General features: G+C 52.8%; 1 protein-coding gene across 1 annotated transcript; it reads right to left on the reverse strand.

The window, feature by feature from the left end:
- Nucleotides 1-902: 902 nt before the first annotated feature.
- On the reverse strand, nucleotides 903-19,439 carry BPIFB3 (BPI fold containing family B member 3). The gene is made up of 15 exons (XM_003273523.4): nucleotides 19,229-19,439; nucleotides 18,076-18,232; nucleotides 15,591-15,695; nucleotides 15,042-15,182; nucleotides 13,215-13,278; nucleotides 11,387-11,447; nucleotides 10,515-10,606; nucleotides 10,218-10,397; nucleotides 7,660-7,713; nucleotides 5,563-5,733; nucleotides 4,577-4,644; nucleotides 3,243-3,285; nucleotides 2,376-2,439; nucleotides 1,750-1,826; nucleotides 903-964 (listed from the first exon to the last, which is right to left on the reverse strand). Exons 1-15 carry the CDS (start codon nucleotides 19,350-19,352, stop codon nucleotides 935-937), a joined length of 1,431 nt encoding a protein of 476 aa, XP_003273571.3. The 5' UTR covers nucleotides 19,353-19,439; the 3' UTR covers nucleotides 903-934.
- Nucleotides 19,440-20,769: the final 1,330 nt, after the last annotated feature.

The raw sequence follows: 20,769 nt of genomic DNA on the forward strand, positions 1-20,769 counted from the left end.
AGCCTCAAATCCTCTGAGCCAGTTATCAAAACTTGATTGGCACTTCTTCACTCAGGCCATCCGTAAGTGCCAACTTTGGGACATTTTTCACCAAAAGTGCCCATCTTAAGCAGTGGGGAGAAGCCCAGGACCTAGAGACAGGACCCCTGGTCTCTCATCCCAACTCTGCCGCTGTGTGGACCGGGGCCAGCCAAGCCCTGCTCTGGCTTCAGTCTCCCCATCTGCACCAAGAGCGTTTGGCACAGCTCTGTTCTGAGCTGCGTCCATGTCCGATGTGCAGCCAATAGGGACTCCCCCACACCACAGGACAAAAACAAGTCTCACTCATCCTTGCTCCCTGGAAAGCTCCTATTCTCCCTTCAAAATTCAGCTCAGATGTCACTTCTGATAAGCATCCCAAAGTCAGAAACAGAGAAAAAGGCAGACTCAGAGAGAGAAAGAGAGTGAAGAGTAGAAGTAGTGAGAGAGAGAGAGAGAGAGAGCTGGAGGCAAGGGGGGCAGGGACAGAGAGGAAGGCAGAACAGGACACAGAGGCTGCCCAGGCCAACAAGGTCCATTTGGGACTCAAAGCTACAATGACAAGGCCCTGAGTCCCCTCACCTCCCAGAAGCTCCTACCTGGAGCTAAGAAGGGCACTGGAGGCAAAGACCAAGGCAAGTCCTATGTGACTGGGGAATAAACCAGCCAGGAGATACCGAGATAAAGGAGTCATTTATTGAAAGCTCAGGGCTTGCTAATGAGGCCCCAGAGCTCTCTCTAAGGCAGTTCTATGATTAGCCAGGCAGTTCCCACCCCAAACTTGGAGTAGTGCTTCAGGGCCAGAGGGCATTTTTACTGTCACCAACATCGGCTAGAGACTGGAAGGAAAATTGAGGCAGAGTAGACAGGTGGTCTCTAGTAGTCAACAGGGAAGGCTGGTGGCCATGTCTCAGCCTCAGGATGCCACGGTCAGCACAACAGCATTCTGTAAGGAACAATCACTCTTGGTTACACCCCTGAGTCTCTGCAATGCCCCATCCCTGCAGCCATCTTTTCTCCCCTGCCCTGGGATTGGCCCTGTACCTGGAACACAGCAGGCACTCATTAAATGAATAAATGAATGATTAAAAAGTGACATCCAGTGTGGGACAGGCTCTGACTTGAGGACTTAATAGACTCAAGTTCAAGTGCCATTTCTGCTATTAATTTACTGTGTGACCTTGGGCCAGAAATCTGACCTACTTCAGCCTTGGTCCTCATCTGAGAAATGGGTACAGAACTCTCTGCTCTGCCCACCTCCTAGAGCTATTCCACCACCCAAAGTTGGGCTGATTTGAAAAGGATTGTGAGGCCATATCAATATTCCACAAGAAAAAGTGTCATGATCCATTGGTCATATCTGCTGCAGACACAAGATAAGGGAGAGACAGCATATGTATTTGTTGCTGTTGGACCAGGTGAGTGAGTGAATTCTGTGAGTGAATCTTAGGTTCCATTCCAGAGGCCAGACATGTGTCTGAATCCAATGGGAAAGAACTCTGTGATTAATTGATGATGTCTGCCATGGGCAAGAAATGGAGGAGTGGTAGCATACATGTCATATATTTGCCGTTCCTAAGTTAGGTAATTTGTAACTCACTGAGAAATTTAGAAAATGGGTCAGGGAAAGACAAGAGGATGAAGCAAAGCATTCCCCTCATTAGTTTCAAGCAGGGCTTTCCAGAGACAAGCTTAAGGCCCATCTGGGCCATATCTGCAGAGAAGGCTCACCTCTATGATCTCCAGAACTGAATTGGAAAAATTGATATTAAGAACCTTAGGCAGGGGAATTCCAACATCCAGGGCCACTGTGAAGAGAGAATCGTTGAAAACAAAGGTACGTTGGTGGAGAGGTCTTGGGCCCTAGGGACCCTCAGACCCTGCTGACCCTATTCCTTCACTTTCACTAGCCAGCCAGTTCTCTTCTCAGGGAATCAGCTTCTTATTGGCAAACTCCTACTCATCGTCCTACACCCAAACAAAAATGTCCCTATTCTGCATTGTGTCAGTGGTGCCCCTGTGTCAAGCCATCTAAAGGCTTCATCAATCCCTTACACACTCTGGGTCATCTATATTCTAATAATTTCTTTATATGATTATTTCCTACTAGACCGCGGGAGCTTAAGGCAGGACTGAGGTCAGATCAGCTCTTGAAGTCCATAGGCTGGCAGTATGTAGGTGCTAATCAATGTTATTTAAATGGAAAAATTGGTGCCTCAGTTTCTGCATCTTGCAAATGAGGATCGACCTCTCTCTCTGGCCTCAGTGTCCCCATCAGAACCATAAAGAGAGGCAACAGACTAGACAATCCCAAATTCAGACACTCAATGTGTCCAAGAGAGCAAAACCTGCCATACCATTAAGCTTTGGTGCATACACTGCCCGGACCACATGGCTGAGCCATTCTTCTAAACGCGATCCCTGCAACAGAATACACAGGGTGGTGGGGGTGGTGCTCTGGGGTGTGGCTTTGCAGGCAGCAGCATCCCCTTCCCAGGGAGAGAAACCCAGGGGCCCAGCTGCCTCAGCCTCCCCCAAGCCTGAGGACACAGCTTCTGGCAGGCACAGGGCGCTTGGGGGTGGCCTGGGCTGTCCACCAGTGACCCCAAAAGAGATTCTGTGATTTAGGCTGGCTTTACCCCAGGCCCCATGAGCTTGGAAGAAGTGCATTCCTGTAAGACTCTGTTGGGGCTGGAGGTGGGCAGTGCCTAAGAAAGAGGGAAGGAAATGTGCCCTGCTCCAGTCTGTGGGGTCTGACCTTAGATTCCTGTCAGTTTAGGGACTGTGAGAATGTTCTAGAACCTGAGCCCATGGTGAGATTCCAGAACGTCAGAACTCTGTAAGAAGCAGGAACCTCGGGGCTCTGTGAGCTCTGAAATGGAACTTTCTGAGTTTGGGAAACTTATTACTTGGGAGAAGCTCCAGAATGATGGACGCTTGTGAGGTTCTAGATGTCCACAACTTTGTGAGGTTCCAAGACCGTGAAAGATCATGAGATTCACTTTCCTAAGATGATCACTGTTTCTCTCTCTCTCTCCCCACTGCCCCCCACCCCCGCTCTCTCACACACACACCCTGATATTTGTCCACTCTGGCTTATTGGGGCAGAGCCCAATCCCGAGGTCAGTTCAGCCATGTGGCCCATGACTCACGGCCATCCCCTTTCCATGCCACACCTGAAGATTCCCATCACCGCCAAGCCCCTCACCCTCCCAGGAACTTACGTCAAATGCATGGGTAAAGGAGGAAGCCACCTTGACACTGAGCCTGGTGGAGAGAAGAGAGATGCTGGGGCCCCTGCTACCCCCAACCAGCCCTGTCCCACCCCCAGCCTGCCCCACCATAGCTCTCAGGATCAGGAAACATGGTTACCAGCTCAACACTCTGCCACAATCCAGCCTTGACTCAGAGACTCAGTTTTACTACCTGTAAAATGGACCCAAAAGAACCTAACCTCCCTTCTGAGGCATCATGACCACCACCTCTGGCCTTGGCGCATTTGTCTGACTCCCAGCTACTTGACCCTGAGCAGGTGGCTGAACCATTCAGAGGAGTGACCCTCCCCCAGACTGAGCACTGGACACAGAGTGCCTTGCATACAGCAGGTGCTCACTCAAGGCAGCAACTCACTGATGGATTATATCTGGCCCAAGTGCAGATTCAGGGCCAGAGCCTGGGCACGCATCTCTACCTCCTAAAAGACTGAGGCGTGAACTGCCATCAGGAAGCGGAGGTACACCCAGGCAGCAGGCGAGGCCCTCCATCAAAGTCGGCGATGGGGCAACAATGGAAGGCAGGGGGCAGCAGTAGCCTGAGGAGCCTGCGGGGATGCTAAGATGGAGTCAGAGGAGCACTGGGTGCCTGTGGCACAGGACATCAGGCCTCGGCAATCTCCAGGAAAGTCCCTACTGCCAGGGGAGGGACAAACAGTCCAGGGCCCCTCCATGGTGACAGCACTGAGGCCCAGACTGCAGACCTGCTCTAGGGACAGCCTGCCGTGTGAGCCTGGGCCGGCACAGTGCTTTGCAAACTGTAAAGTACTGTGCATGTAGATGGTGCTTTGCAAACTGCAAAGTACTCTGCATGTAGATGAAGGACTGTCATCAACACCATCATTCTGGTCATTATGATTATCATGATGGATGCCTAGTTACCACGGGGGTGAGGAGAGTAGAGAAGTAACAAGTCCGCATAAATAACAATGCACTTCCTGACACTCAAGGCCGGTTGTCTCTTGGTTAGCCTCTGGGGCTGATAACTCAGGAGTTTGGACTCCACATCCTGGTGGCAGGTTTATCTCTCAGAGGCAGGTTTTCAGCAGCAAAAGGGTGCCTTGGAAGAAGCCCACTCTTGAGCCTGCTGCTCTGAGCCCCTGATTCCTTGTCTATAACATGGACTAACACTGTCTCCTCCCTGGCGGGTCCTGAAGGCAAGGAGGATGCTGGAAAAACACCTGGAATTGTGTTAATGCTCAAGAAACAGGAGGCGGATCCTGTCAGCCCCTAATTCTTGTTCCTAAAGACAAGAACAAGATCCTGTCCCCAGGATCCCATGTTACCGTTCCAGGGACAGGGAGATGTGCAGCTTGGTAGCCGAGGGAGCCAGCTGGGCACGCAGAGTCATGACCTGCATGGGCAAAGCAGGCAGAGGTCACCCCCAACTGGCAGAAGGAGCTTGAGGATGGGTCTGCCTCCATCCATCTGTTCTGTCCACTAACCCTTACTGAGGCCCTACTGTGTGTCAGAGTCCGTGCTGAGCTCTGAGGAGGTAATTTGAAGGTTTTGCTCTTCTCTTGAACAGTAGAGAACCACAGTATTAAAATTGAGGGCAATTGGTATTGCAGGAGAGGAAGCTCTGGGGCTGCAGGAGCTTGGAGAGCCCCTCAAGCATGCCTGCGGTGCAGTGAGGGAAGGCCTCTCCAGTGAGGTTAACAGCTGAATCTTGAAAGATGAGGAGTTAGTGGAAGGAAGGGGAAGATGGCACTCCAGGTGGTGGATCCAGCACAGACAAGCCAGGGAGGGAGGACCTGGTAGACCTGAATAGCTGAGGCTTAGGGGACAAGGATGGGCAAGGCAAGGATGGGGCAGGAGGACAATGAATGTCAGGCTCAGGTGTTTGGCCATGGGGAGCCCAGGCGGAGGGTCGGGGGAGGGAACTGCCCTGGTCCAGATGTGTGCAGAGGTGGGGTGGAGGAAGCTGACTGGAGCAGGAGGGTCAGAGGAAGCTGGAGGGTCGTCAGGGAGAGCTGGGCAGATAGAGGCTGGGGAGATGGGGAGCAATGCCTGAGGTCCCTAAGAAGCAGCATGGGCAGCCCGAATAGGCCCAGGCAGACATGACAGGAGGGAGCAGGCAGGAACTGAGGCAGGGGCTTGGGGCTCAGCCCAGATGATGACAATGGTTGTGGCGGGTGAGGGGGCTTCCTCTGCTGGACTATATGGGGCTCCCACCCTGAAATCAGGGGGACGGTACCTCCACAGTCCTTGAGATGGTCACCCCCATTTGGAACCCCAATGCCTGGCCCCCACCCACCCCTTGACCACTCACCGAGTTCAGCTCAAAGAGGGATTCAGGGGTCCCCTGAGGGACATAGAACAGCACATGGATGTTGGCTGGGAGGGAGACCAAGGCCTTCTTGTTGTGGAGCGTGACCATGGGAGCTTCCTTCACCCGCAGGGACAGCAGGAGGTGCTGGTGCAGGGGCAGCTTCCCCAGGGCCTGGAGAAATGCAAGGGCAGAACTTAGATGCCCGAGGACTACAATCAGTCAGTCAGTCAGCAAATAATCACTAAGCACCCACCAGGCACCAGGCAACGTGCTGGGCAATGAGGTTACAGCCTGAACCACACAAGCCTGGTCTCAGCCCCCACGAGGCTGACACTCAGGTGTGGAGACACCGACCTGCAGGACTGCCAAATCAGATTTCCTGTCTCACGCAGAATCAGAATCTTCCCCGAGGCCACAGGCTCTGTGTCCTCCATCCCCCGCCCACCTCTCCACTTCACCTGCTCCCCCCGCCCCCCCGCTGCTGCCCTGCATTGTCCCTCCAGACTCACAGGCCACGTGGCTGCCAGGGATGCTCCCAGCAGGCACCAGGGCCTTTGCACTTGCCGCTCCCTCTACCTGGAAATATCTTCCCAGAAACTGCAAAGTTCCCTCACTCACCTCCTTCACTCAAATGTTACCTCCTCAGTGAGGCCTTGCAGAGCACCCTGTCTAAAAGCACCAGCCAGCACTCCTAAGCCACCTTCACCACTCCATGCTCTTCCACCTTCTGACAGTGTTTCTGTTTTTGTTTATTTGTGATGTCTGTCACCTCCAGCAGAATGGCAACCCCTTGAGTGCAGAAGTTTTTTCTCCTTTCACCTTTTGCCCTTTGTGCAGCCCCAGCTGCAGGTATGCCCTTGTTCCATTGCAGGGCCTGTTACACAGTAGGTGCTCAGTGGATATACGCTGACTGCCTAAATGAGTCACACAATCAGGAAATTCTGAGTCTCATAATTGCAACATCATGAAACTAAGGAAATTACAGAACCACAGAAGCTTGGAACACATAATTATGTCCCTTGGGACACTTGCCTGCTGGAATTTGAGTCTAAGCTTCCTCAAGCCCAGAATCTCCAAGTGGCAGGATCGTCAGGACCAGGAATCGCCTGATTCCACCCTCACATGCCACAGAATCTGAAGCCACATGGGGCTCTAAAGCTGCGAGGCCAGCAAATGGAGACCAAAGGATTCAGCCTCCAGAGACAAGCCCAGCTTCCCCGTGCTAGCGGGGCAGGCCCAGCTTGCTGCTTCTGGATACCCCTTCCCCAGCCATCTCCGCTTGCCCCATGTCCCTCTCCACTCCTACTCTCTGGAGGTTCTTCTGAGTGTCTGACTCCAATCGCATCCCTTCCACGAGGCTCCTATGCCCTTTAGTCAAGGGACTCTGGAAAGCTGAGGCCTCGACCTCATTCATCCAGACTGCTTTGAATCACCACCTTCAAGAACTCACAGAGTTTATCCTCTGTGCCCCCAAACCCAGCTTCCATTTCCATCCTCTCTGGTGAGAGCCCAGGCCGCCTAGGCCTCTTTCCAACCTCTTTCAGAACCTGCTGTTACATAAGGACCTTGTAGTAGACATTTTAACTTCAGTACGAATTCCAGTTCTCACAGCTGGAAAGCAGCTGGTCCAGCCCCAGTTGAAGGATGGGAAAGCTGAGGCCAGGCTTTGAAGTCATGTACTCATGTCCACTAGTGAGACCTACCTGACCCTCTCCCTTTTCTTTCCTCTCCAAGACAAGAGCCCTGAGTCTTTTCTGTGGGGACATTGAAGATTAAGGTCAGGATGAAGTAAGGCAGTTGGAAGAAGGGAGCTCAGTAACCTGAAAAGACTTTTGTCCTCATGTGCTACAGAAGCAATTTCCATAGGATAAATGCCCAATTGATTTCTGGGGCAGTCAAGCCCTACTCCTTTACTCTCTAAGCAAAATCTGCTATCAGGAAAGGATGTCATGTTAGTCATTCACACTTTAGTGTGAATTTGAACTCAACTGTTCAATTGCAGTTCCCTGGAGAGCTGTATTGAGAAAGATTCTGGAGTCCATTCATGGTCATCAGGAAAGAGCTACAATGATCAAAACCCATGAGAGCGTCACTCACCTCAGGGAGCAAAGCTGCCAGGTCTGTAGTTGTCAGTGGGACATCACTGGGAACCTGGACCCCCAATGGGAGAGAGGGTTGGTGAACACAGAGACAGAACAGGAATTCCTCAGCACACAGAGCAGTTTTGTTCACCACTCTTCCTCCCACCCTGCCAATTTCATACATATATCACTACAAACACTCAAGTTTGTTCTATCAACTAGTGATTACTGAGCACTTGCTGCATGCCAGGCAGATGCTAGGGGCTCTGCATGCCTTTGCTCATTTCACCTTTACAACAGCTCAAAGAGGTGGGTGCTACCATTGCCCTCATTTAACAGATGGAGACACTGAGGCTGTTGCCAAGGGTCACACAATTGGTAAGTGGTGACACGAGGATTTGAACCTGGGCAGGCTAACTTCAAAACCTTTTAGTCTGCCAAGGCTCACGATCTAAAGGCCCAGAGATCAGACCCCAGATCTTTTTGCCTTTTACCCAAATAGTATTTTCAAAAACTATGAATTTATTTCTAGTATTTATAAATCAGGAAGTCATACGTAAATTTTTCAGTTTCCGGCTAAAGAGTTGGAAAATCTGGTCACACTGAGCCTGCACCCCCTCCCCTTGTGGCAGCTGAGTGGCAACTGCCTGAGAAATGGGGCACAGGGTCCCCAGTTCACTATAGTCCCATCAGGCTGCTAACTGATGATGGCCCAGCCTTCGAGGGCCCTGATGTTTGAGAACCCCCCACCACCGAACTCCACATGCCCACTTCTCAGAACAACCCTGTTCACACAGGATAAGCAGCACCAGGACGAGGCCTCTGACATTCCTCTCTCTTGCCACGATGCTCATATGCAAATACCCAATGCTCCTATACACACACCCACATCTGCAGGCCGCTCAGACATGCACGTTCTTACATGCAGAGTCTCTGCCTGGCTATGACTGCCCCCATCCTCCAGCAGGAAGACACCCTCTCCCCAGCTCAGGGTCCTGTTCCAGCCTCCCAGAGGCCTTCAGAGTGCTGTCTGGATCCCACTTGCAAGAAATGAGTGACCAACCTGTTTCCTTGGGCCTGAGCTACAGGTGGGGAGCCCAGGCTGAGACCAAAAGAAATGCCTCTGGGTGGGACTTCTGGGGTCTGGGCTTTCCAGGATGTCAGAGGGGCCAGAATGGACAGAATGGAAGTTGGGAGGTACTAGAAGCTGCAGAACAAATATTTGGGTAACTCTTGGTACAATCCAACCCTAGTTTTCTTCCTTCCTTCCTTTCTTTCGTTCCTTCTTTCCTTCCTTCCTTTCTTTCTTTCATTCCTTCTTTCCTTCCTTCCTTCCTTCCTTCCTTTCCTTCCTTCCTCTTTTCTTTCTTTCTTTCTTCTTTCTTTCTTTCTTTCTTCTCTCTCTCTCTCTTTCTTTCTTCTTTCTTTCTCTCTCTCTCTTTCTTTCTTTCTTTCTTCTTTTTTTTTGAGACAGAGTCTCGCTCTGTCGCCCAGGCTGGAGTGCAGTGGTGCAATCTCGGCTCACTGCAAGCTCCGCCTCCCGGGTTCACGCCATTCTCCTGCCTCAGCCTCTCCGAGTAGCTGGGACTACCGGCGCCCGCCACCACGCCCGGCTAATTTTTTTGTAATTTAGTAGAGACGGGGTTTCACCGTGGTCTTGATCTCCTGACCTCGTGATCCGCCTGCCTCGGCCTCCCAAAGTGCTGGGATTACAAGCGTGAGCCACTGCGCCCGGCCTTCTTTCTTTCTTTCTTTCTTTCTTTCTTTCTTTCTTTCTTTCTTTCTTTCTTTCTTTCTTTCTTTCTTTCTTTCTTTTTTTTTTCTTTTTCTTTCTTCTTCTTCCTTCTTTCTTCCTTCCTTCCTTCCTTCCTTCCTTCCTTCCTTCCTTCCTTCTTTCTCTTTTTCTGAGACAAGGTCTCATTCTGTGGCCCACACTGGAGTGCAGTGGCGTAATCACAGCTCACTTCAGCCTTGACCTCCCAGGCTCACGTGATCCTTTCACCTCAGCCTCCCAAGTAACTGGGACCACAGGCATGCACCACCATGCCTGGCTAATATTTGTATTTTTTGTAGAGATGGGGTGTCTCCTGGGCTCAAGAGATCCTCCCAGATCAGCCTCCCAAAGTGCTGGGATTACAGGCATGAGCCACCCTGCCTAGTTTTCTTTTCTCCCACTCAAATCTGCTCTTGAGAAAGCAGTGGAGATGTTAGTGGTTCACACTTTAGTGCTTAGACTCTAGAAAGGCTCATCTGATACAGGGATGGAAAGTGGGCTTCATTCCATATGTCAGTCCTGACCAATTGAAAGTGACCTCCTGGAGTGCCAAGTTGAGAAGGATTCAGAAGTCCCAGTCAGGTTTAACCAGGTAGAGGACCACGATCGATTAGCAATGTCTCCCCTAAGTACAGGAGTGGACGACAGCAGTGTACACACTCTAAACTTGTTCAACTCCCTTTTATTATAGAGAAGAGGGCTCAGCAAGTGTTGACCTCAGGGCCTAGGTCAACACTAGCAATGCCAAGGCACAGCAGGGCAAGGAGCCCCCATCCCCATCCCCCGGGCACCACACTCACCAGCTCAGGGGTGATGTCCATGTCGAGGGCGCCGTTGGTCTGCAGGAGTCCAAACACGGTGTTGAAGAGGTACGGAGGCACTGTCACCTGGGATGTGTGGTCTTTCTTGGGGGGCACCTTGGCTGGGGCACGGGACTTGGGGAAGTCAATGATGTCACCAGCTACACTCTTCACGATAGGCTGCAGGGGCAGGAAACAGGGCCAAGGAGGGTGTTGAGGTGCTCACCCACCTGCCTTGATCTGGCATTCCCTATGTAGCCACCCCCAGCAGGAGGAGAGGCCCCTCTGGTTACTCACGTTGATGTCCAGTTCTATGTACTGGTTGGAGATGAGAGGCAATGTGGCCAGAGAGAATTCCAGGGACCCAAGAGCCCCAAGGGGCACCAGGCCTGCATGGGAAAGGGGGGGCAAGAATGACCCCATAAGCCCAGTTCCCAATCATAATAGCCCCTATTTCCATTTCTTGAGTGTCTGCTGAATGCCTAGCACTCTACTAAGCATTCACTTGGCTGCTACTGTCATCCCCATTTTACAGATGTGGAAATTGAGGCTCAGACAGGGGAAGTCACCAGGCCAAGGCCACATAGTCACGGCGTTCAAAACCAGGATTCACGTTTTCCAGAGTTGGTGCCACTAACACACTGCTACCCTGCCTGTCTTACATAACACCACCTGTAGAGACATACCAGCCCCAAGTTTTCTATTCTTTTCCTGGTTGTGCTTTTTATATTTTCCCAAACCCATTTTATGAACACAGAAGGCACTTGTGTCTCCATAAGGCACAGAGAGACTGGGGTCTGCTGTGGCTGCGGGGCCTTGGGTTCCTTACTTGAGCTCTCTGGGCCTCAGTCATCTAGTCTGACCAGGTAATCATCATATCTTCCCGCTGTTTCTGACAGTGCTAAGCGCACACCAGGTGCTCAGTAAATGTTGGTCTGCAGCACCCAACATAGAGAGAATCGATGGTTCTGGGTCTGTATGCCGTGCTAGGTGGCCTCAGCTCAGGCCTCCTCCATGAGGCTCCTCAAAGGGGCAGCCTGTCAGTGTGAGAAGAAACTGAAGGACCCCCCGATCCTGCCGCTTCCAGCTCCCCTTAGTACCCTACCCCACTGGGGCCATACAGAGAGGGGTAGAAGGGGCAAAGAGGAGGGCATTGAGCCCTAACTTACCCAGCACAGCCCCCAGGAGCTCATTCACCACACCCAGCACACTGTCCACCATGGGGCACAGCTGTGTCAGGGAGACAGATGTTACAGGGCAAAGAAGAGCTCGCTGTGAGGACAGCTGCACGTTCTTTAAATGCTTTGCTATCTGCTGCTATGTGGTGCTGGGGACCAAGGCAAGGCAGAAAGCAGAGACAGACAGAAGACACAGGTGGGAGGCAGGGAAGGGGCTGGAGTTTGAGGTGTCAGAGGGTTGAGTGGCCCCCAGGCTGTCTTCCCTTGGTTACAAGAGCCCCATTAGAAAACCCCTAAATGTGGCTGGGGAACCATGGGAGACACATTTCAGGGGCTGGTTTGGGCATGCGGACAAGGCCTTCACCTGAGGAGGCAAAAGCGGCTTTGGTTCCCCAGAAACTCACAGGCCATCCCCTGCCATCCTATGTGGGCACTGGGAAGCCTAGGATCAAGACCCCACAGAGGGGCACCTCCTCTCCTCCACCCAGAGAGTCAGGCCTGGATCTGGAATGTCCATTCTGCATATCACCACGTGTTCGTTCCTAACCCCTGTGCTAGGAGAACAGAGAGCAAGTGGTTCAACAGAATCCAAGTCAGGGAATCACAGAACCTGAATCCCATAGCCCACTGGAGTGGGAGCCTCAGAGAGGATGCAGTCCAGCCCCTTAACCTTCCAGCTGAGGCCAGAGAAGAAGGTGACCTGTCCAAGGTCACAGCTGTATTCAGAGAGACAAAAGAGGGCTGTTGCATGTCAAGTGGGGGCCCCAAACTCCAGGACTTCTGGGGTCAGGCAAGCCACAGAAATGAGAGGAGACCAGAGGCGCTCTGCTGGGGGTGGAGAAAGCAAACCCTCTGAGCACCAGCTGGGAGGTACCAGAGGCACTTCCCACTTACAGGAGGGAGGTATCAGGTAGCCAGGGTGGCTGATTGCACAACAGAATCCAGAAATCTGGACTGTTACGAGAAATCCTTAATGCTGAATGTTGGCAATGAATGCTCATTTTCAAAACGTCTTTGTATCACACAAAACCTAGCTGCTGGCCAATTGCCCCCGAGACTAAATTAGGGGCTGCAACTGAAATGCACCCTCATGCCCTGGTGGAAACCTGCCTGACATGGTCCTGCCTAGAGGCCCCTCCTCCTGCTAAGCTGCTTTTCCCAACTGGCTTCCTCAAGCCCAGGGCAGTTTTGCCAACCCTAGGCTCCCATTCCTCTGCTGCCCCTAGCAGCGTTCACAAGAACGCACAGGGAGAGCCAGCCAGGCCGTAGGGCCAGGAGGCCTGACTGCCCTTTGCTGTCTATGTGGCAACTGCCCTCTTCCTCGGTGATATGGGGTTTGGGCCAGACCAGCTCTCTCGAGTGTGGAAGCCAGGATGTTCTGGGGCAGGCCATGGACAGGCATCCTTTAATCTTAATATGTTTAATTATGATGTATGAATAAAGGTACATGTGTTTTTCTAGACATGATTGTCAAGCACAGGGCTCAGTTTAAAACCATCAAGTGATCCAATTTTCATTTCAAGCTAATTTAAAGAAAAACATAAAGTCAGTACTAATACAAATGGCAGAAACAGAGCAGGGGGTAAGAGGAGCCTCCGATTTGGGAGCAGGGGACACAGGCCAAAAGGATCATGTCATCCACCCCCAGACTAGCAGGCGCTCCAGGAAGGCCGGTCAGCAGGCCCGGATGGGATTACCGGGTGGGTGTGGAAGGGAAGTACAGCCTAATCCTGCCTGGCGCCGAACTTTACCCAAAACCAGCGGGGGAAAAGGCCCAGTCCTGGGAGAGGGCATGCTGGCCCACGGCCCGCACACTCACCAGTCCTGGAAGCACCTTGAACAGCATCTGTTCCACGACCCCAAAGAGTGGCGTGGGCAGCAGCCTGAGCAGAGGGAGACACGTGTGGGTGAGGCTGCCAGGTGGACGGTTCAACCCAGATGACAGGGTCGGGTGGACACTAGGGGCTCTGGATTTCTCCTGTCTCTTCTTTTGGGGGTGGGGTTGGCTGGGGCTTTGGAGACCTGAGTTAAATCCTGGCTCCTCCTCCCGAGGGGACCCAGGGGATGGCTTCATTTTCCCCAACTGTACAATGCCCACCTTAGAGAGCTGCTGCTGCCCGGGTTACATGGGAGTGTGTATATGGCTGGTGTAAAATCTGTGCTTGACAAATGTCTGTCTCCTTTGTCCCTCTAACGTTTGTAGACAAGAGACATTTAGGCCTAGGACAATGGTTGTTATTGAGCCCCCAGAGTGGGGGTTCAACAAGTATTTGTTAGATGAATGAATGAATGAATGAATGATGGCCTGAGGATAAGTGCATGTAGAGGGGCTCAGGTCTGTTTGGAGACCATGGGGGTGCAGGATGGCAACCACAGAGCCCCAAACACAGGACACCAACACCATCCTGGGCTCCACTCCTCCTCAGAGCCCCTCCATCCCAGAGGAGCAGGACGGAACCACTGGAATTTAGGGAGCCCAAAGCCCTTGCCTGGAATCCCTTTCTTAGGGCCCTCGTGGAGACAGGAGCAGCCCGGTTACCCTGTTCCTGGGAGCTAACGCAGAACTGCCTGATGACCCCCCACTACTCAGAGTTACCCAACAAAGATGGAGCAGGGGCTGGGATTGGGCCTGGAAGGTGGACACAGAATGGGGAGACAGAAGTGGGAGGCAGCTGTGGGCTGACTCAGAGTGCTGGTAGAGGCCTTGGACCCAGCCAGAGCACAGCCCCTCTCCATCCCTGCCGGATCCGTGCGTGTGACCCTAGGCAAGGAGACTTCTGGGCCTCCATGGTCCCATGAAAGTGGTGATTCAGAGGCCAGACACGGTGGCTCACACCTGTAATCCCAGCACTTTGTGAGGCCAAGGAGGGCGGATCACTTGAGGTCAGGAGTTCGAGACCAGCCTGGCCAACATGGTGAAACCCCGTCTCTATTAAAAATACATAAATTAGCATGGTGGTGGGCACCTGTAATCCCAGCTACTCAGGAGGCTGAGGCAGAAGAATTGCATGAACCCGGGAGGCAGAGGTTGCAGTGAGCAGAGATGGCGCCACTGCACTCCAGCCCGGGTGACAGAGACTCCGTCTCAAAAAAAAAAAAAAAAGAAAGAAAAAGAAAAAAAATGATGATTCAACAAGGTGTAGGGAGGGCCACCTGGCCAGCCCCTGGGAAGAGACTGATGTCATAGCCCCTTCCAAATCATCAAATCCAGCTCCACATATACAGATGGGGACACGGGGGCCCAGAATGGGGAGATGGGGAGTGGGTCTCCCTGAGGTTACACAGCAAGTCAGAGGCAGAGTTGGGTCTCATGGGCTGAGAGCAGGGGCTGAAATCCTGCAGATGGAGGGATCCCAGTAGACCCTGGGTCCGCTCTAGGGGAGAGGGGATGGCAGGATCCCATGAACCAGACTAGGGGAATGCCCAGGAGTGGGTGGCACAAGCTATGGATTAAGCCGGAGTCCCTGTCAGTGGTGGGACTCAATCTGTCAGTCTGTGCAGCAGGTTGAAACCGGTGGGGCAGGCGGGGGTAGGATGAGTTCAGGACCACGCAGCTGGCAGCTCCAGGGAGACCCGGGAGACACCCAGATGGGTGCGAGATGATCCTGAGCAGGTCAGGGTTGCAGGCTGGAGCCTGCAGACTCACCCTGAGAACAGGCTGATGTGGCCCAGGAGTGTGCTGCAGCGCTTGAGGATAAGGATGGGCGTGCCCCTTGAGCTCACGCCCAGAGCCACCCATGATGTCACGTTCACCTCCGCAGCCAGCTGCAGAAGGGCTCCAAGGGGCCTGCAAGAAAGGACGCTGGGGGCATGGCCAGGCAGCCAGCCCCCACCCTTGGCCCTGCCCACCAGGGTGGCCCTGCGAGTGGCCTGGGCCCTGTGTCCCCTTCTCAGCCTCTGCCTCCCTGCCCCATGTTGCACTTCCCTGCACCCTCTTCCCCGACCATCTCAGGTGAGCCTGAGCAGTGGGGTCTGGGTCTGGAGGAAGAGCGAAATGGAAGTCCCTGGGGAAGGGCAATGGCATAGGATCCACGGGGGAATTGGTAGGATTGGGAGTCCCTTGGGGAGGAAATAGGGTGAAAGGAAATGGGGGGTACAGAGGGGTGGGAGTCGGGGGACAGCAGAGTAGGAGTCTCCAACAGGGCAGGGGGTGGGATAGGAAGCAGGAGGGTAGAGGTCCCCAGGGCACACTCACCCAGAGCAATGCATGTACACTTTGGTGTGCAGGTTCAGCTGCACCCCAAATCCTGGCAGCAGCTTCAGCGACACCTTCGGCAGCGTGAGCTCCTCAATCTTCAGACTAGGATGGGAGTCAGGGAGAGGGTTGCTCACTCCCAGACACCCCCAATGCCTCCACCATCCCAGACCAGGCGGCGCCCAGAGTGGCTCTTGGTGGTGTTCCCTATCTCACCTCAAACCCACAGAGCCAGCTGCGAGCCCTTGGCCCACCACTTCATGTCTCTGGGCCTCAGTTTTCTTATCTGTAAAGTGGGGGGATACTAGTTCCTGCCTCGCGGGGGTGTTGCAAAGACAAGTGAGATAATTCGAGTGCAGAACCTGGTACAGTGTGTGCTCAACAAATGTCCTATCATCATCACTGCTAGAGGCTCGAGGAATTAAAGTTTTTCCCACTCCATCCCCACAGTCTCAGCTCTGGTTTGGTTTCTGGCCTTGTCATTGCACCCCGCTATACCCCCACACACTCACACAAATGCAACCCAAGTGGGTTCTCAAACACGACTCCTCACAAGTCATTACTCTCTGTCCTCTTGGTCTTTTCCGAGGCCATTTCCTCTGTCTGAAACACCCTTCCCTTGACCCTTCTTCCACTCTGCATCCCTCTTCAGCTTGCTGACTCCTCCCAGTTCACGTGCACTCCTCTAGGAAGCCTTCCATCCTGGTTTTCTGCCTCGGGCAGATGCCCTCTGAGCGCCTGTCCCACCCTGCCCGGGCTGCCTCCATCACTGCCCTGAGCCGCCTCCATCACTGCCCTGAGCCCATGGGATCTTCGCTATCAGACTCCACCACCTATGAGGAGCTCTTCAAGGCACGAACAATGCCAAACTCATGTCTGAGACTCCAGCCTCACCGAGAAAGCGGATTTCAGAGGGGAGGGAGTGTGAATATTGTAATAATAATAATAATGATATTTATCCAACACTTACTCTCTCCGGCTGTATTTCAGCTGCTTGGCACAGATTAACTCACTGTCCTGGCAACCACCCCATGAATAGCTGCTAATACTGCAGCCAGTAAAAGATAGATGGTTCAAACTCCAGCTCTGCCACTAACTGACTGGATGGGCTTGGGCAAGTCACAGTGCTGCTGTGCCTCAGTTTCCCCATCTGTAAAATAGGGACATTGACAACACCTACCACAGAATGACACACAGCGAACCTCGAGCAACATCACCATTTACCAGCCCGCTTTCCGGGCATTATGTTCCGTTTAGGGAAGTGAACACCCATCAGCCCTTCTTCTGCTCCCAGTACCCCATCGCCTCCTGTCCAGTGACTCTTCTCCATACACTGGGCTTCAGCCTTGCCTGGGCCCTGTTGTTTGACCTTCCCCTAATTTGTCCACCAGCCATAGACTGGTTTCCACTGGACTTGACCAGGCAGTATGGGCTGTGATGAAACACACAGACACATTCCCCTCTCCTACCCTAGCTGGGTGACCTTGGGCAGGTCACTTCACTGCCGGGAGCCTCTATCTCCTCACCTGTTAAATGCAGTTCATAATAGTCCTACCTCTGGGCTCAGTGAGATAATTCATTTACAATGCACAGTGCTAGACACATAGAAAACCCTGAATAGGTGGTCATTGAGTTAGTACATATTAGCTATAATGTGATGCTCTTCATTCATTCATTCAAAAATACTTTTTGAGGCCGGGTACAGTAGCTCACGCCTGTAATCCCAGCACTTTGGGAGGCCGAGGCAGGCAGATCTCCTGAGATCAGGAGTTCAAGACCACCCTGGCCAACATGGTGTAACTCCTTCTCTACTAAAACTACAAAAATTAGCCCGTCGTGGTGGTGGGCGCCTGTAATCCCAGCTACTCGAGAGGCTGAGGCAGGAGAATCGCTTGAACCCAGGAAGTGAAGGTTGCAGTGAGCCGAGATCATGCCACCGCACTCCAGCCTGGGCAACAAAGCAAGACTCTGTCTCAAAAAAAAGGAAAAAAAAAAAGGCTTTTTGAGCATACACTGTGTCCCTATTTATGATCCTGGGGACACAATAGTGAACAAGTCAGACAAAAATCCTACCCCTCCTGGGGTTTATAGTCTAGCAAAGGAGACATAAAATAAAGCTGTAAAATGTATGGTGGGTATAAGAAAGGGTTAATCAGCGCACACCTCTTTTGAGCGGACACCTGGAGGAGGTGAGAAAGGGGGCCGTGCAGATAGCTAGATTAGCCCAGAGAGACTAAGCAACTTGCCCAAGGTCACACAGTGAGTAACTAGTGTTGACCCCAGAGCTGGAACCCTCACCCACAGTGGCATTCTGCTGTTCTTGTCCTGCCAGGCATGCAGTAGAGTCATCATTTTTAGACCTGGATCACGACCCTCCCACACCACCTTCACTGCCTATTGGACAAATTAAAAAGAGTCAATCTCTCCTCAATTCCCGGAAGCAAAGCCAAGTCTTCCTGTAGGGCATGCAGCAGGTGGGACTCACCCAGAGAGCTCCTCGACAACGCCAAAAATCCCTCCATGGCCCAGCAAGCCGCCTCCTCCAAGCGGCCTTCCTGAGCCCAGGAGGCCCTGGTTCACGGCTGTGACCGATCCCAGCACATTCTGCAGAATGGGCCCCCCAACCAGTGAGTTCTGGATGGCTGCAGAGAGAGTGGAAGTAGGAAGGTACTTGAAACTCCAACCGCACCCCCAGGACTATGGCAGCTGCCTCCTTCCTCTGAGATTGAGTAGGCTTCTTTTTAAAAATGGAATTAACCCAGAGGTTACACTCAAATGGTGGAACCCACTAAGCCATAACAGCCTCTTACTCCTGCCGCAGGGCCTGTGGCCACCCTCCCTGCCTGGCACATGGGAGGTACCCAGTAAGTGTTTGGAGAATGAATGAGCAAATCTCATGACAACCCCTTCATTTTACCAGTGGGAAAACTAAGGCTCAGAGAGGGGCAGAGACTTGTCCAAAGTCACACAGCAAATTCAGTTGGGGTCAATAGTGTAACTTGGGCTCCTGATCCTGGACTGCCCTACAGCACTGAAAGGGAGGGCAAAGAAGGGCGAGCTTGCAGCCACCAGGGCTCAATCAAGTTGGAGGAGATGGTCCCTGCTTCTCTCCTGGGCACTCCGGGCCTGACTCTGTGCAGACTGTGGGAAGGGCAGGATGGAGGAACGGCCCTGTAGAAGTAGGGGCAGGCCAGGGGGCCTCCCTGAAGCATTTCCTGCTCATGACCAATCTACTCTATCCCTGAGACTGTTACCACAGGCCACTGGGCTCTGTAGTGCCAAATGCCAAGTACAGTTCCCCTACCTTAGTAATGTGAGGCAGACACACTGGCCCAGCTAGCACCCTCCTCTCGACCTCTTCAACCTCACCCTGTCCCTGTCCCTGAGCCACATGCAGTCCCCAAACAGCCTCAGCCCATATCACCCAGTCCACCTCCCGTAAGAGGGAATTCATCACCCATTCAAGCCTGCAAGGGAAACTTTCACTCCTGCACAGCTACTCCCAGGAGAATGCCCTCTCTAAGCAGCTGGGAATCACAACCTGCTCTTATCTGCTCTTAAAGCAGATGCTCTAAGCATATAGATTGAGTCATTGACATTGCAGCAGCCCCCTCACAGACTGCCCACCTGGGGCTCACCTTTGCCGAGTTCATCCTTGTCAATCCGAGCGAGCGTGCCCACTGTCTCTAGCAGCCCCTGGCATGGAGTCGCCAGGCCCCAGAGCAGAGGCAGGGACCACAGGCCCAGCATGGCTGGCTGCATACCTATAAGAAGCAGAAGGAGGAACTCTGAGACCCTTCTCCTGCTCAAGCCTTTCCCCTCTCTGTTCCCATTATCAGCCTTCCCCCTCCCTGCCCACCTGGCACAGCCCAAATTCAGCTTCACTCCCAGGAAAGCCTTCTCCTCCCAAATGGAAGCACAGCTAACATGCAGGTGGCACAGTGCAGCTGCCAATGCACTCAAGTCTCCAAGGCACTTTCCAAGCATCTCCCTCATTGGGTTCCATTTCTCAGATGGGAAAACTGAGACCAAAAGGGGTAGGGGACTAGACCAAGGCCACAGAACTAATCATAGACAGTCAGAATTCAAGCCTGAGTCCATCTGACATAAAAGTCTTCGTCCTCAGAGGCCCAGTGAGCCTGGCCGGGTGTCTGGAGTGACAGCTGTAGACAGAGCGGCTTCCCCCTCCAGGACAGCAGGATGAGAGCTTTGTTTCCAGGAGCTGCTTCCCACCGGCTCATGAGGCTCTTTCAGAAGGTCTAGCTGACTGGGGACACCCAACACTTAGACTTAACATGTCCTATCTTTCTCCTTCCCCTGCCTCCACCCCAAATCTTGTTGAAGAAGGGAATGGGGTGGCAGGTGGGGTCATGGCTAATCTGCTAAGTTCAGAGAGTGGGATTTTTCTTTAAGCAGTTCCCTATTTGCCCACCCAATCACATATCCATCTATGCCCACCCGTCATTCCTGCTTAAACCTTTCAGTGGCTCCCGGCTACCCTGGGTTGAAACCCGGGCTTCTTGCCATTACCCACAAAATCCTTGCCTGCCTCTTTGCCCTCCTTGAGCTTAAACATGCCAGGCCCCTTCCCACCCCAGGGCCTTTGCACATGCAGTTCCTTGTTAGGAAGGCTCCACCCCAGTTCTTTGCATGGCTGACTCCTTATCATTGAGGTTCTGGATAAACATTGCCTCCCTGGAGAGGCCTCCGTCCTTCACTTTGTCTAAAGAAATCCATCTGTCACTAAACATCACCCAGAATATTTATTTTAAGGTGCTGATCTCCATTTGCAATTATGCATCTATTTGTGTCCTCATTTCTCTTCCCTGTAAACTCCACGAAGGCAGGGACCATGTCTAAGGCCTCTGTGCATGGTTGTGTGTCAGAAGGGGTCCCTGCTGAGAGGGCAGGGGATAGAAATTCAGCAGCATGTCACTGGCCAGGAGAAAAATGGGCACTCCTGTAACTCTCCTCCATAGGATCATCCTATGGACAGGGATCCCCTGCCCACCCCTCTGGCTGTGAATGTGCACAAGTCTTTGCCTCTCTCTGGGCCCCAGATCTGTAACATGGTTTTTCTCTTCATCCACCCTCTTCGTACCCCCAGTCTCCTCCTAGGGTGAGTTCTTTCCGTGCCCATCATTCATATGGGAGGGCAGAAGGTGGTGGGGTCAATGGC

This window comes from Nomascus leucogenys, chromosome 13 (genome assembly GCF_006542625.1).
Source record: "Nomascus leucogenys isolate Asia chromosome 13, Asia_NLE_v1, whole genome shotgun sequence".
Lineage (NCBI taxonomy): Eukaryota > Metazoa > Chordata > Mammalia > Primates > Hylobatidae > Nomascus > Nomascus leucogenys.